The sequence below is a fragment of the Dermacentor andersoni genome, chromosome 2 (assembly GCF_023375885.2).
Source record: "Dermacentor andersoni chromosome 2, qqDerAnde1_hic_scaffold, whole genome shotgun sequence".
NCBI lineage: Eukaryota > Metazoa > Arthropoda > Arachnida > Ixodida > Ixodidae > Dermacentor > Dermacentor andersoni.
The window spans coordinates 178,658,439-178,671,425 of NC_092815.1; the positions used below are offsets into that span (position 1 = coordinate 178,658,439).

Here is a 12,987-nt window from a genome sequence, read left to right on the forward strand (position 1 = left end):
CGCTGACTTTCCAACTGCGTGTTTTATTTCCCGCAAGCAACATATACACGCACACATTAAATACATAATCGTGGGAAAATGATACAACCAAATCCTGATAATCAACGTGTGACTATGTGCTGGCTGGGAAGCACCCTAAGTGGGCGCCTCGCTTTCCGTGCATCCTAGATACATATGCTACCCACGGGAGAAATATAGTTGGGAGTCGGCGCTTGTCCTCGTCATCCCCTGTCCTTGATCCGGTTTGCGCTGTAATTCACAATAACATGGAGCGCCAACTAGCACAGCCTCAAATCCTAAAGAAGCGCCTGAAAAGTGAGGGACCTTGCTTGCCGCTTCCCAAATTTGTGCATGGCGCACACTCATCTAGGATGTTGCATCTTCGTTGCGGTTGGACTGGAGCGGCGCGCTGCACACTCCTTTTGTGCTTCAGAAGGCCCGCCTTGACGTTTTTTCCAGTTGCCTGCTCCATATTTTTACCGTTACCATGCTTGGAGTGTTTGTTGTAACAGTGGGCACCTTGATTTAAAAGATGTTTGTTATATCTGGATGCAGACTGAATAGGTTGAGTAGGAGAAACTGAAATGTTGTTATAACCGATAGATTGTTATATCTGGAATCATTGTAAGTGGGTTCTACTGTATTGTGTAAATCTTCGCTATTGTATGTTTTGCACCATATTTGCATGCTTTTCTGGGAAGTGGAACTTAGGCTCTTGGGAGATGTGCAGCTGGAGTTTGCCATGATATTGCACTGCAATGAGGTTTTGTGTTAAATTCACGATGGCTAAGTACTTCCGTGCAAAAGGTGCAAATGTACGTTGCTTTAGGCACACAGCCTTTTTTCGTATCCTTGTGCTGCCCTTGCTGAAACACTTTACCCTGTGTACGCAGCGGACTTCGGGTTCTGCGCACAGATCTCGCCGGAGCAGAGCAAGCGCACCACGATGGTGGGCACGCCATACTGGATGGCTCCGGAGGTGGTGACACGAAAGCAGTATGGCCCTAAGGTGGATGTCTGGTCGCTGGGCGTCATGGCCATCGAGATGGTCGAAGGGGAGCCCCCCTATCTCAATGAGAACCCCCTGCGCGCCCTCTACCTCATCGCCACCAATGGCAAGCCTGAGATCAAGGAGCGTGAGAAGCTCAGCGCCGTCTTCCAGGACATGCTTGATCGCTGCCTTGAGGTCGACGTCGACCGACGATACTCGGCTGCTGAGCTGCTCAAGGTGCATATGCTTTCTCATTCTCTTCTCTCAAAAGTGAACAGGTGGCTCCCTCTTTCCTGCCCTATTAGGTACAGCCTTACCATCGCAGAATAAATTAGCAAAAGAAAGGGAAAATGTGAAATATAAATTCAATATTTATTACTCCAAAACTGCCTTGTCTGAAGGTTAAGCTGCTGCACAGAGAGACAAGGCTGAAAAAACAGTTCCAATCACAATGCGGCCATTACTGTTTATGATTTCTTCTGTTTCTTTTCCGTCCTTGTGTCTTTTCACCTCGCAGCTTAATTTTCACTCGTGAATCGCTATCCATTATGGCTTTACTGACCTACAAGGGCATAAAAATAATGAAAGCAGACTAAATTTAGAAAAACCACATATAATTACGTAACAATTGAGTCAACCTTGAAGGGACCAACAACCGTCCAGGATGTGTCATGAGATTATAGTCCCTATGGATTGTGACTGACAATGTTAGGAACAAGCGTACTTTTATCCCTAAAATAAGAAATTCTATTTTTATATCGGCACTGAAACTCGTGCAAATATGACATAGAAGCGACTCTGTGGAGAAACATTGTCATTAAGTCCACGAAAACAGTGTCCAATTCTAAATAAATGTACAGGCCTCTGTTTGTTGCAAATGCAATATCTACAAATTCACAAGAATGTGTATTTCCTGTTATTCTAAATTACTGTATGTACATTTTTCTGTGTACTTGCAATCTGCAAATGATCATGCGAGTTGTCTCATGTCCACATCGACTAGTGTGGAGTGTGGGTACCGCGTGCATCATTTAGTTGCAGCTTCGCTACTTTCTCTGCTACTTTTCTCATTTGTAATCTAAACTGGGCACTTTTTTAGTTAGTTTTGGAATTTCAAGGCTACTTTTTGAGCTTGGGACATGACAACACTGCTTAAAAGGAGTGCTGGCAAAGTCCAGTGACCGCTCCTTGCAAAGGGTAACAGTGGCCCATTGCTTGGTGAAGTGATGGAAGAGGTTGTGGAGTTAAGGTGAACCTGTTAATTTAGGTTTTAGAGTTAGGCCAACCTATCGCAGTAGAAGTGGACGGTGAAACTGTGCAATACCAACCTTGCCTCATTTCTTATCCCTCTTTCTGCCCATCCATGTTCCCAGCACCCGTTTCTAAAGCTAGCACGCCCACTTACCAGCCTTCACCCGCTCATTGTCGCCGCCAAGGAGGCAGCCAAGAGCCACTGAGTGCCCGGCACTAAACGCCAAGCAGGTTCCCCTGCTGTTCTGGTTCTGCCTTCTGCTGCACGGCCGAGCGATCTTGAGACAGTGCCCTGCATTTCCAAAAGAAAGCCATGCAGCTGCTTTGACTCCCAGAAAGCAAGGCCAAGATTGAGCCTGCACTCATCACCTTGGATGGTGCAGTTTCAGCCGTGTGTCAGAATGCCTCGGGAATCAGGATCTAGCGTGCTGGCGGAGCAAGGGTCATCCGCCAGACGTGGTGGTGATGGTGATTCGTTTCCTGCGCTGGTGTCCAAAAGCCCGATGCGTTCGCCCGGTCGCTCTGACTGGTCAGTGCTGAGGTCACTTTTCGGTGAAGCTTCACCAGCAGTGATATAACTGGTAGATGCACACTGGGACCGAACTGCAGGCGCCTGTTACCTGACATGGTGATGGTGATCTGTTTTCTTTGTCGGTGTTGGGAAAGCCTTCTGCTGCAACCTGCCACCACAGTGAAGAATACTTGTGTGTAATGGCACTCTCATTGTATGCCCTGCAGATGCCTTCTTGAGGTTTCTTCTTTTTCCGTGCAGAGCTATATATACTGATCACACTTGCTCTGTTAAGTCTGACAGACAGAGGCACGTGCATTCTCGGGTTGAGCTCAGCCTTCTGCTGTCAGTTTCAACGTATGGAACAATGCCTTGTGAACTTCACTCTAAGGCCAAGCTTGGGAAAATGTTCACGTTGCTGCTGAAGGTACAACATACGGTCACCGAGGGCGACTCGGCAGCCTTGCATGCAACATGTTGCAAGAAAGATCTCAAGCAGAGGGATTGGGTGAGCCTGTGCAAAGTGCTTGTGCTCTTGTGCCCCTAGCACTCGCTGTGTTTGGGCTGCGAAATGAGCTTTGCGGCAAAGCCTTTGGAAGGAAAAACTTAAAGCAGTGACTGCTACATTGCATTTACAAACAAGTGCAAGTTGTCAAAACCAAGCACATCGGAATCACATGCGGCAACCACCTGCAACATGGTCTTTTAAAGCTTAGCCATTGTGAGTGGTCAGGCATAGGGCTTTCTGAACAGCACACATTTATTGCACTTTCATACGCTCTTTGACACAGTGGGTGGGCTTTGGCCACACAACAATAATCACTTCTGTTCTCTCAGTGAGAATTCCTTCCTTCATAATGATGTTTGCCAAATGCCTTCTTTTCGTGAATGAAACACAACGCTTGCGAATGGTTATATGTTTGAGCAATCATGACAGATAAGCAACAGTAGGATAGCATCAGAAGCGCAAGCACCTAAATTGTTGTATAGAAAAGATGCATCCTAAAATATGTATAAAATTTTTTAAAGAGTGCAGGACAAAACAAGGCTGTATTTCACGGAGTTCTATGCACTACATCAAATGACAGCAAGGCAAAATGCAGCTCTATGTGGCCAGCAGCGTTTGCATTTGTTCATAGAACACAGGAGACGTTCCTCCACGATACATGGCACTAGTTCACTCAAGAAATTCATTCTCAATTTACCCCTGTCACAGTGCAGTAAACTTTACGGAAGCTGTAACATAAAAAAAAGGTTTTTTTTTATGCCTATGATTGTTTAGCCAGAATTTACAACAAGAACAGGCCAGTTAAGATAAAAATATAAACTTAGAGCAGTGTCTTGCAATTCACCATCGATTCATTTGCAAACAGGCTTCGCTGTATATTCCTGCACTTACACTGTGCTCCATGTCAGTGACACGAGGAAAGTATTCTTCAGTAGATAAAGTTGATTTAAGGCGAGTGACAGGGGAGCAATGATCTCCCAAGCAAAGGTTGTAAATCTGTACGACCAGGCACCTCGTGAATTTCAGCATTTATAGTTTTCACACATTAGAGCAACCTTCTCTCACTTTTTTTTTTCTTTTTGTTCGAGCGAATTACATGCATGCACAATGAGCTCCTTTGCGATACTTCTTGGTTGTAGAGGGCAAGGCAGTCACGGTATGCAGTTGTCACGTTAAAGTGGCATTGCAATGACTGAAAGACTGACCATTCAAAACGCGTGCGTGTTAAATGCTAGCCAGAAGAAAAAAAAAAAATTTGACAACATCCCCTCAGTCCAGCTTAGCATTAGCCAAGTACTGGTGGCTGTACTGTTAGTGTACATGGCTTTGTGATTTCTTTGTGATGTAATCATTTGCATCCAGATGTCTTGAAATTGGCTCTGCCACTTTTCTTGGCAGCTGCATCTTCCAGGATCATTGTCATTGCTGAGTGTGACTGAAGTGTCAACGTTGTAAGCATGCAGATGTGTCTGTATGGTAGGTGTTGTGATAGACTCCCTTTAACATGAGCTTTACGCAGCCGATTTCTGCAATATGCTAGACAGCTTTCAGCACACTCATGCTGAGCCAAACTTTTAATAATAAGATCAATCACTTTCAGGGATATCTCGTTTAGTGTGTATTGATTGGCTAAGCCAGTGGAATTGTACATTGCGAAGGGAATGTCATGCCTCCTATCAGAATGATTTTCACGTGGCATAGCCCTCAAGTCACTTCAGTGAGGTGTCCTGCTGGACATTATGTCATGTATTCCTGAGAGTAGTAGGTCAACAATGCAACCGAGGTTTCCAAAGTGTCTTTACATTTGCGTTAATGGGAGTCTACCAAGTTGGCTTGTGGAAGTTCAATCCGTGGGTGCGGCATCGACGCTGTATGCTGTTGTGCTGGACGCATAAGAGTGTGAGTTGTTTTGTTTTGCCATGCAGAGCAGGCTTATAGTGGGCTTTATGGATACGCTGTGATTGCTGTCATGTCACTCTTGAGCTTTTGAAAGGTTCTTTTAAATAAGAGCAGTAAGAGCTTGCAACCCTATGAAGTGCAGCTTCTAGGATGCACTATGATTTGCTAACACTGTTGTAGAAAACATATGCTGAATATGATGACATAAGAGTGCTTGTGGATTGAATTTTGTTATTTTCATCGTCATGATGCAGTAATGCCCCTGTCACACAAGAAAATTCATTGTCATTTGTAGTTAAGTGCGTTGATCAGATCACATTAGGTACTGGCATTACATGATTTAAAAAATAATAATAATTTGCACCAGACAGTGATGGTGAAGTGTCATCAGTGAATAGAATACAAAAAAAGGTCAAAGCATGTGTGTAAGATATTTTCAACAGTGCATGCTTTTATTTAAAATAATTTTGATGTTTTATGGTAATAACCTGGAACTGTTATGTGATGCTTACACAAGCAATGAAATGATATCTATCCATACTAAATGGAGACAACACTCCACAACCCGGTATGAATGCAACAAACATGACTGATATGGTGGAGTGCGATAAATATGCAGCAACACACAGTGGCAGGCGGGATGCTTAGTAAGTCCTTGTATTCCACAAAGGTAAATTACTTAGAAATCAAAGGATTATTCTATGTATATTTTCTCTTGTTATTCTTTTGTCTTTTTTCATGCCATTTAGTGAAGTCTCTGAAACACATTCATATGAGTTCCTAGAACACATTCAGTTCTGAATGGTAATATTATGTGGGAAAATTAAATAACCACTTGTATGGTGGAATTTAACACAAATGACATTAAATTTTTCCATGTCACAGGCACGCTACAACTTTGCAGAATAAGACACAGTCCTTGACAGTGGATCAACCCATGATTGATACGAGTGTCCCCGATACATGTCACTGTGGGTTTCGTTCATTCAGGCACATGTTACAGGTGTGTCAGTCTCCATGAACCTATTTGGCTGATGGCTGATGGCTTGGTTTCAGCTGCACTAGCATAGCTGCCGACTTGAGTCGTTTGAGAGCTGCTGCTTTGTAGGTGGAGTGCGAGTGCGGACGAAACCGGCAGAGACGTGAGAAGCGGCACATGCACAGCACTTTCATGCGCTGCCCATGTTGAGAGGCAAGTTCAGATGGAGACAGTACAACTTGCATTTTCAATGTTGTTGGCACTTTACCACAGACGCTAGCATAGAATGTGAGGAAAAAGGCGTCAGTATTTCACTATTCTTCATCATCTTGTGTGCCCAGGAGATCGACAAGTGCTATCTGCCTTTGCAACTCTGGAGCAGCTGCACCTCGTCGTGTTGCCATTGGAAGCACACACGCCGAGTCTACTATTGCACCTTTTGGTTTCCGGTATCGGCAGGGATAACTTTTCTAGTTTCACAAGGGTATGAGTCTGCAAGTCTTCTGAACACTGAGGCACCTCTTTATTGTGAACTTAGTGTAGACGTGCTCTAGACATACCAGGGTTCTGCTAGGATGATGCTGGTTTTGTGGCAGCTTTACTCTTCTAAGCAACTTGGCTCACTTGGCTGCTTGCAACCTTGCGCATCTATTGGGGGTTCCGCTGACAAGTAAAACCTTTTCCTTGCAACCCCATGGGTGCTTTAGGCCGGCAGTACATGCCGGTTTCATTTTTCTCTTGGCAGCTTTCTGTGTGACAGTGCAAGTTTTTCACTGTCTGAGCAGCTTTGAAAACGGCAAAGGTTTTCGTTGGCTTTGGTATTGGGGGCCACTGTGGGACAGAATTGCAGCATGCAAGTCGCTGTTTGGTAGTGAAAGGGTTGTGGCATGTGTTTGAAATAATGTAAAAAACTGCTTTCTTCATAAATGAGAATGCAGCCGTGTTTTGTCGGTATTGTGCACATATAGCTGGAATATGCTGCATAGAGTACTTCATCTCTTAGATGTGTTTTTATCTTTCTAAACTCCTCGAGCAACGATTTCGTTCAGTTGTGTTCACGATGCTGCATCAAGCTGTGCCTTTTGCAGTTTGTTCAGTTTTATGAGAGCAGGTGATGCTATTACTCCTTTGCTGCCTATTATTTATCTTACAGATGTATATTTATGCTATTTTATTAATTAGCCCTTCCCTACCTCTGCAGCTTTGTTAAGTGAACTAGCTGGGTGTGAAAATGGGATGGGACTAGTTGCCTGTAGGGGCGGTCCCGCCAGGCAGTGTCTTAGTCGAATATGCAAGTGGTACCAAAGATCAAGAAGAGATGAGGAGATCGGTAACTTAGCACGCAGTTCGCTTATCCATATTTTTGGCTGCAGCATTGTCCTTGTCATTTTTGTAATTTGGTTCTTAAAATCATTTGCAATTTTTAATGCACTACTAATGCCGGCAGAAAAAAAAAATTATTGTGGAAGTGACCGAAATATTCACGATTGCTTGCTGGGCTCCGAGAAAAGTTAGTGTAAGTGGCAGTGAAAGCATTGGTAGATGCTCTTTGTAAAACACTCCACTGTGACTGTAGTCAGGTCATGTGTTGTAATCTGAAGCAGTGTAGGTGAGACCTGTTTCCTTTGTCTTTCTGCTTGAGACCTGCTTCTCGAACTTGCACAAAAGGTTTGAAAAACTAGATTTTTAGCAGCCCAGACACTTGAAAGATGTTTCGGTCACATCAACGTCCTTGTGCAATATCAGCGAATGTCACGTTTTCACCGCTTTTAGTTTTCCGGCAGAATTTTTTGAGAATGTCGTGTAGTGCACGAAATGAACAAAGAGAAACATGGTGGACATGAGTGTCACTGTGGCATCCGTGGGCTAATCCAGTTTTAGTGGTCGCCACACGTGGATGCTGTGGAATGGTAGCTTCTATATTTTTGCACATTTAGTTGCACATTAGTCCTCTTTTTAAACCTATTGTATTTTGTATTGTGCTACTGCTGTCCTGTTCTTATTATGTCTTTTCTTCTTTTTTTTGCATTCCTGCTTTCTGATGAGACACATAGTTGCACTTTTTATAGTCACATTTGAAGCTTTTTTTTTCCTTGTTGACTGAAACAACTTTGTGATTTGTGGTTCAGTGTTGCCATTGGCCTCTTTTATCATTGCATCACAAATGTGAAGTTGTGTACCATGTTCTTTAGTTACGGATTGTTTTAAGTATTCTAGTGCACATTCGTTAAACTTGGACCATTGAGATAAGATAGAATGCAGCACTCAATGATGACGATTTGATAGACGAACTTTCAGTGGGTTGTCTGTGCTTATGAGTTTGACTGTTGGTTCTTTCTTTAAAAGAAATATCGTGTTAAGGTTACACATCAATGCGCACTTAGCCATCCGCATTGTTTGATGTTTTTTCTGGATAAGTCTTACAAGCATTTGCATTTGTGTCTTGCATTTAATGCCTAATTCTCGTTAGCAGACACCACCTAGCTTTCTGCTTTTACATGCAGTCTTACAGTCTTCTTGTACAAATGTTTTCAAAAAGAAGAATGATGCAGTTGCATAGGGCCTTACCTCTTATTTTGTTGCATGTAGTCAGGCAGCTCTGTTACTGATTGTGCCTTTTGAAGCTCTGTATTTTTTTTTCTTGTTCTGTGGTATATTCATTCAACTAACTGTCAACTGATCAGCAGCATAAGAAGTTATGGCTAAATCACAGTGAATATCTTCGATGTTGTGGTCTACATCTGAGGCAGCAAGAAACATTATTTTGGTGTGGAGAAAAAAAATTACAGTTAAAGAAAAGAAAGGCAAATTGTATGCATATTGTACTGTGCATATTGTATGACTGCGTCTGAAAATTGTTTGAAGTTTTATTTATACCTGTCCTGTTCAAATTATTGGGGAAGTGTATTGCGAGATACTGGCCTTGCTTGCACACATCCTTTATGCATGTCAAACAGTCGTAATTAACAGTGTACGTTAGGCTTTCCCCAAACTTTTCAAAAATGGTTAATGACAGAAAAGGTCACTGTTGTACTCATTGGCAGCTGGGGAAAGAAAAAAACAGAACTGTTGGCTGTTAAATTATTTGTCTACTTGCTGCTATAGGGCAAAGCACTACAGAAAGTTGCCACCTGTTTTCTTACTTTCAAGAATCCTCTAAACCTTTTGTGGTCACTGAAATTTGAATTCAAAAGGACCATTGCATGGCATAAAAAAAGTGTTCTTTCCGAGTGCCATCTTTCTTTATCTGTTAAGCGTTTTGTAGCTATTTGAACTAAGTTCATTAATGGTTGCTGACATGGAATGTTTGCATGTACATAGGTTTTGCTTAGGTAGCTGTTTTTGCTTCTGCTGATTTATTATGGCTTCTGGACAAACAACCCTCTCAATTTGATGTGCAGCGAGTGGATTTTATCAGCAGCGATGTTAATTGTGCGGGGCTTTACCCATTGGGTGTACTTTTTGCCAAATTTCTTGCATACACCAAGCTTGTGTTAGCTGTGAGTCACGAATGAGATGCAAATATATATTGGCGCCTATGATGGTGCCCGTTTTTTCTCTACAGTAGTATTGTGTTGAAGTCATTTTCTTTCTTCAAATTTTCATGTTTCAGCGAGCCTTGCTTTTTTTCCTCGAGGAAGTCTTAGATGCATGTGTAACGCAGAGCAAGATGGTTAGCTAATAATTTGACACACACACACGAAAAAAAAAAAAACATGCATTATCTTTATGCAGGTACATATAAAGCAGGGCTGCTTCGGCACCATGTCACTCTGGTGCCTGTGCTGTCATGCCTGTACTGGCATACCTTTGTAACATATTCAGATACTACAGCCCTGCGACAACAGAGCATGGCATTCCTATTGTATTCAAAGACAGATTTGCTGAAAGGTTTGTGTAACTGCCATGGCTCTTTGATAAAGTAGTTTTTTTTTTATGTTGTCGAGGAGGGAAGCAAAACTAATTGTGGTGAAGTTGCTTGCAGGCATGATTATCTGACAAGTGAGTTTTTCGTTTTCCCATAAAAATTGCCATTAGTACCTGGCTTAACAACAAAAGAAGGCCTGACTAAAAGTCATTTAAATTTGGTCTGCAGTTTTCATGTTTGATCTGAACATATACAGTTGCAGCTTTCAAAGGTAAATATTCGACAGAGACCTACCTGGTTGGCTGAACTGACTGAATTAAAGCTCATAAAACTCCAACCAAAATTTAAATGAAACCCGATGTTTCAGAGCCCTATGGCTCCTCCTTCAAGGACTCCCGAAGAAGGAGCCATAGAGGCTTTGAAACATTGGGTTTTAATCAATTTTGGTTGGAGGTTGGAGCTCTTATTCTGCAGCTGTATTGCACTACTGTTCATGGTTTCATCTTTGTTTGCTGTTTCAAATGAAGAAATGACTAATCTGCCATTTTATTAGGCCTTTCAAGACAAGGCACCTTGCATAGTCCAATTTGTGTAAATTGCCAGTATTGCTGGTGGCCTTCAAAGACTTACTGCTTGCTCATGGCCTGCAAATTATACCAGAACAGCAAGTCTTCAGAAGACTGGTTTTCGGGCAAACACAGATCAGCATTGCTTTTACCTTGAGGCAGTGCACTGTATGTACAGTCAACAGCAAAAGTTTACGGGATACGGTTTCCCCTTCAAATGTGAATTCCTGCGCTGTTAGGGCATGACACTTTGTATTTAATGAATCATTCTGTAGGTGGCGAAGGCTGGAACATTTAATTCAAGGCTGTGTGACCACGCTTCGCGAAAATTCAGCTTATTGGCCGATCCTGCGTCCCGTAAACTTTTGCGGTTGACTGTACCTGCAGCATAGCAGTCTGTTACGGTAGTATGCGCTGTGTGAAAAGGAACACCTTTAAATGTATGCACAACTAAAGTGGTAGTAGTGGCTCTGTTAAACGTAGCATATGAGAATTCTTAAGATATGCTACAGTCTAAACAGACCTTGAAGTGAGCGCCTTCAAAGCAGAGAATGTGCAAGTTGGTTGACTCGGCATAACAGAGGTAAAAGAATAGTATGTTCATTATATATGAGTTGAGAGCATTGCAGTCCAACTTGAACTAATGGTGAGAGAGTCTACCGAGGAATTAACGTTGAAGCATTTGTCAACATCATTTTACTCTCAGCAGGCTTTTACTAAATGCACTATTGCATGAGTGTGTTCCCTACTAAGGGCACAGTCATGTTGGCTAGTGCTAGTGGTTTATCAGCTCTGGTCATCTTTTAGTGTGAAGGTACGGGTTATCCGGTTCTGACAGCCTTATCTTCTTAGCTGAATCTTCAGAAATATTGGCCTTCGTTTGGCCCAGCTCATGATGACGACTATGACAACTGTCTTTGCTAGAACTGACATGTGACCAAACACACCACCAAGGTTGCAGCTTCTTTCATTGTGGCTTGTAAAACCATGTTTGGTTTACAAGCAGGCTCCAAGGTTGGCTTCATTACTATGTAATGATATCAGCTTAGGTGGTGTCATTAGTCTTGCATTTCTGACTGATGTAGCGAAGACTAATGGATAGCTCCTTTTGTCAAACGTAAAGCTTCTGAGTCAGTTTGTAGCATGCTGTTTTAGCTGTACGCACTCTTTGTGTGCCCCTAAAACCATATCATGCCTCAACACCCAACAGTACTGAAAGCGGAGTGCACATGCATTTTGCTGTCGCACTTCTCAGAGTTGCTGGTTGCCATTTCCATGATGGCTCGTAGCCGAGGCTAGCATCACTGGTTTATACTACTGACTGCAACATACTATCGATGTTGGTCGAAGGTGCATACTCAGTCGGGAGGCCCATTGTGGCTTTTATCACTTGTTCCCATTGTTCTTATTTCATTTGTCTTCATGGTGTTGCCTTAGTGTCTTGGAAGTGAACCTTCTATAGTTCCGGTGCGGTGCGCTAGTGGTTGCGTATCACTTGTGTCACTTACATGGAAGGCTTGGTTGTTCTTGTATGACGCTTGCCTAAAGCATTGGCACAAAGCACAGTGTGATTACCTTTCTGCTGTCTGGTCGCTGATGCTGGCCTCGATGGTGTGGTTTGGCGATTCAGCAAACGCCCAACAATATGAAAGTACTCTGTGGTTTCGCTCCCACAACCTTTCTGTTTTAGTGAGCTTGAAGACACTGTGTGAGGATCGAGAAAGTGTATGTGTCTCTTGGGACAGGCATATGTGTGGATGCCTTTTGCACATTGTGTGCAGCTGACTGGCGGCAAAGCAAATGTTGCCGGCTACATTCTTGTAGCACTATGGCTGTTGCTTCTTTCTTGTCAACCACTATGCTAGTACCACTGACACTGCTATGAAGTGTCACACATACTGTGCCACCTGCTGCAGTGCCGTTGTCACCACTGCCCTGTGAAATGGGGGGGGGGTGTGGTGCTGGAACGGTCCATTTGACCTCTAGCTACACCTGGAACTGGCTTTCTCTGAGAAGTGTGTGCGCGTGTTTGCGTGTGCGCAAGTGTTAGTTTGCATGTGACTTTTTATTTTAGAGGTAATGAACAACAAGGATGCAATAATGCTGGGTGAATAAAGACTTTTATAGGAGGTGCGATTGGTGGGCTGTTGACTGCTTCCTTTCGTCACCAGACGTGTGCTGCGTGAGCCTATGTACATTTTCCAGTACAAGTGTTGATGCCGTCTGTGGTGATGCAGTGAAACCTTGATATAACGAAATTTGAGGATCGGAAAAAGTTGCTTTGTTAGAATGTTGCTTCATTGTAATCATTGCCATCCCTCAAGGCAAATGTTGCCTGTCAAGGGCTAAGCTGAAACTGATTCAAAATCCTGCTGCACACTGCCGAAGTTTTGCTGCTGCATCGTCATCGAGGT

The 12,987-nt window shown here is 43.1% G+C and overlaps 1 protein-coding gene across 2 annotated transcripts in view; it reads left to right on the plus strand.

The window, feature by feature from the left end:
* Positions 1 to 12,709, plus strand: part of Pak (serine/threonine-protein kinase PAK 3-like protein) — a 41,443-nt gene extending 28,734 nt beyond the window's left edge. For both annotated transcript variants that reach the window (XM_050187172.3, XM_050187173.3), the window contains 2 exons: positions 894 to 1,228; positions 2,365 to 12,709. In XM_050187172.3, coding sequence (XP_050043129.1) covers positions 894 to 1,228; positions 2,365 to 2,448 — 419 coding nt within the window. In that variant the 3' untranslated portion in view covers positions 2,449 to 12,709. The remainder of the gene's footprint in view (positions 1 to 893; positions 1,229 to 2,364) is intronic.
* The last annotated feature ends 278 nt before the right edge of the window (positions 12,710 to 12,987 follow it).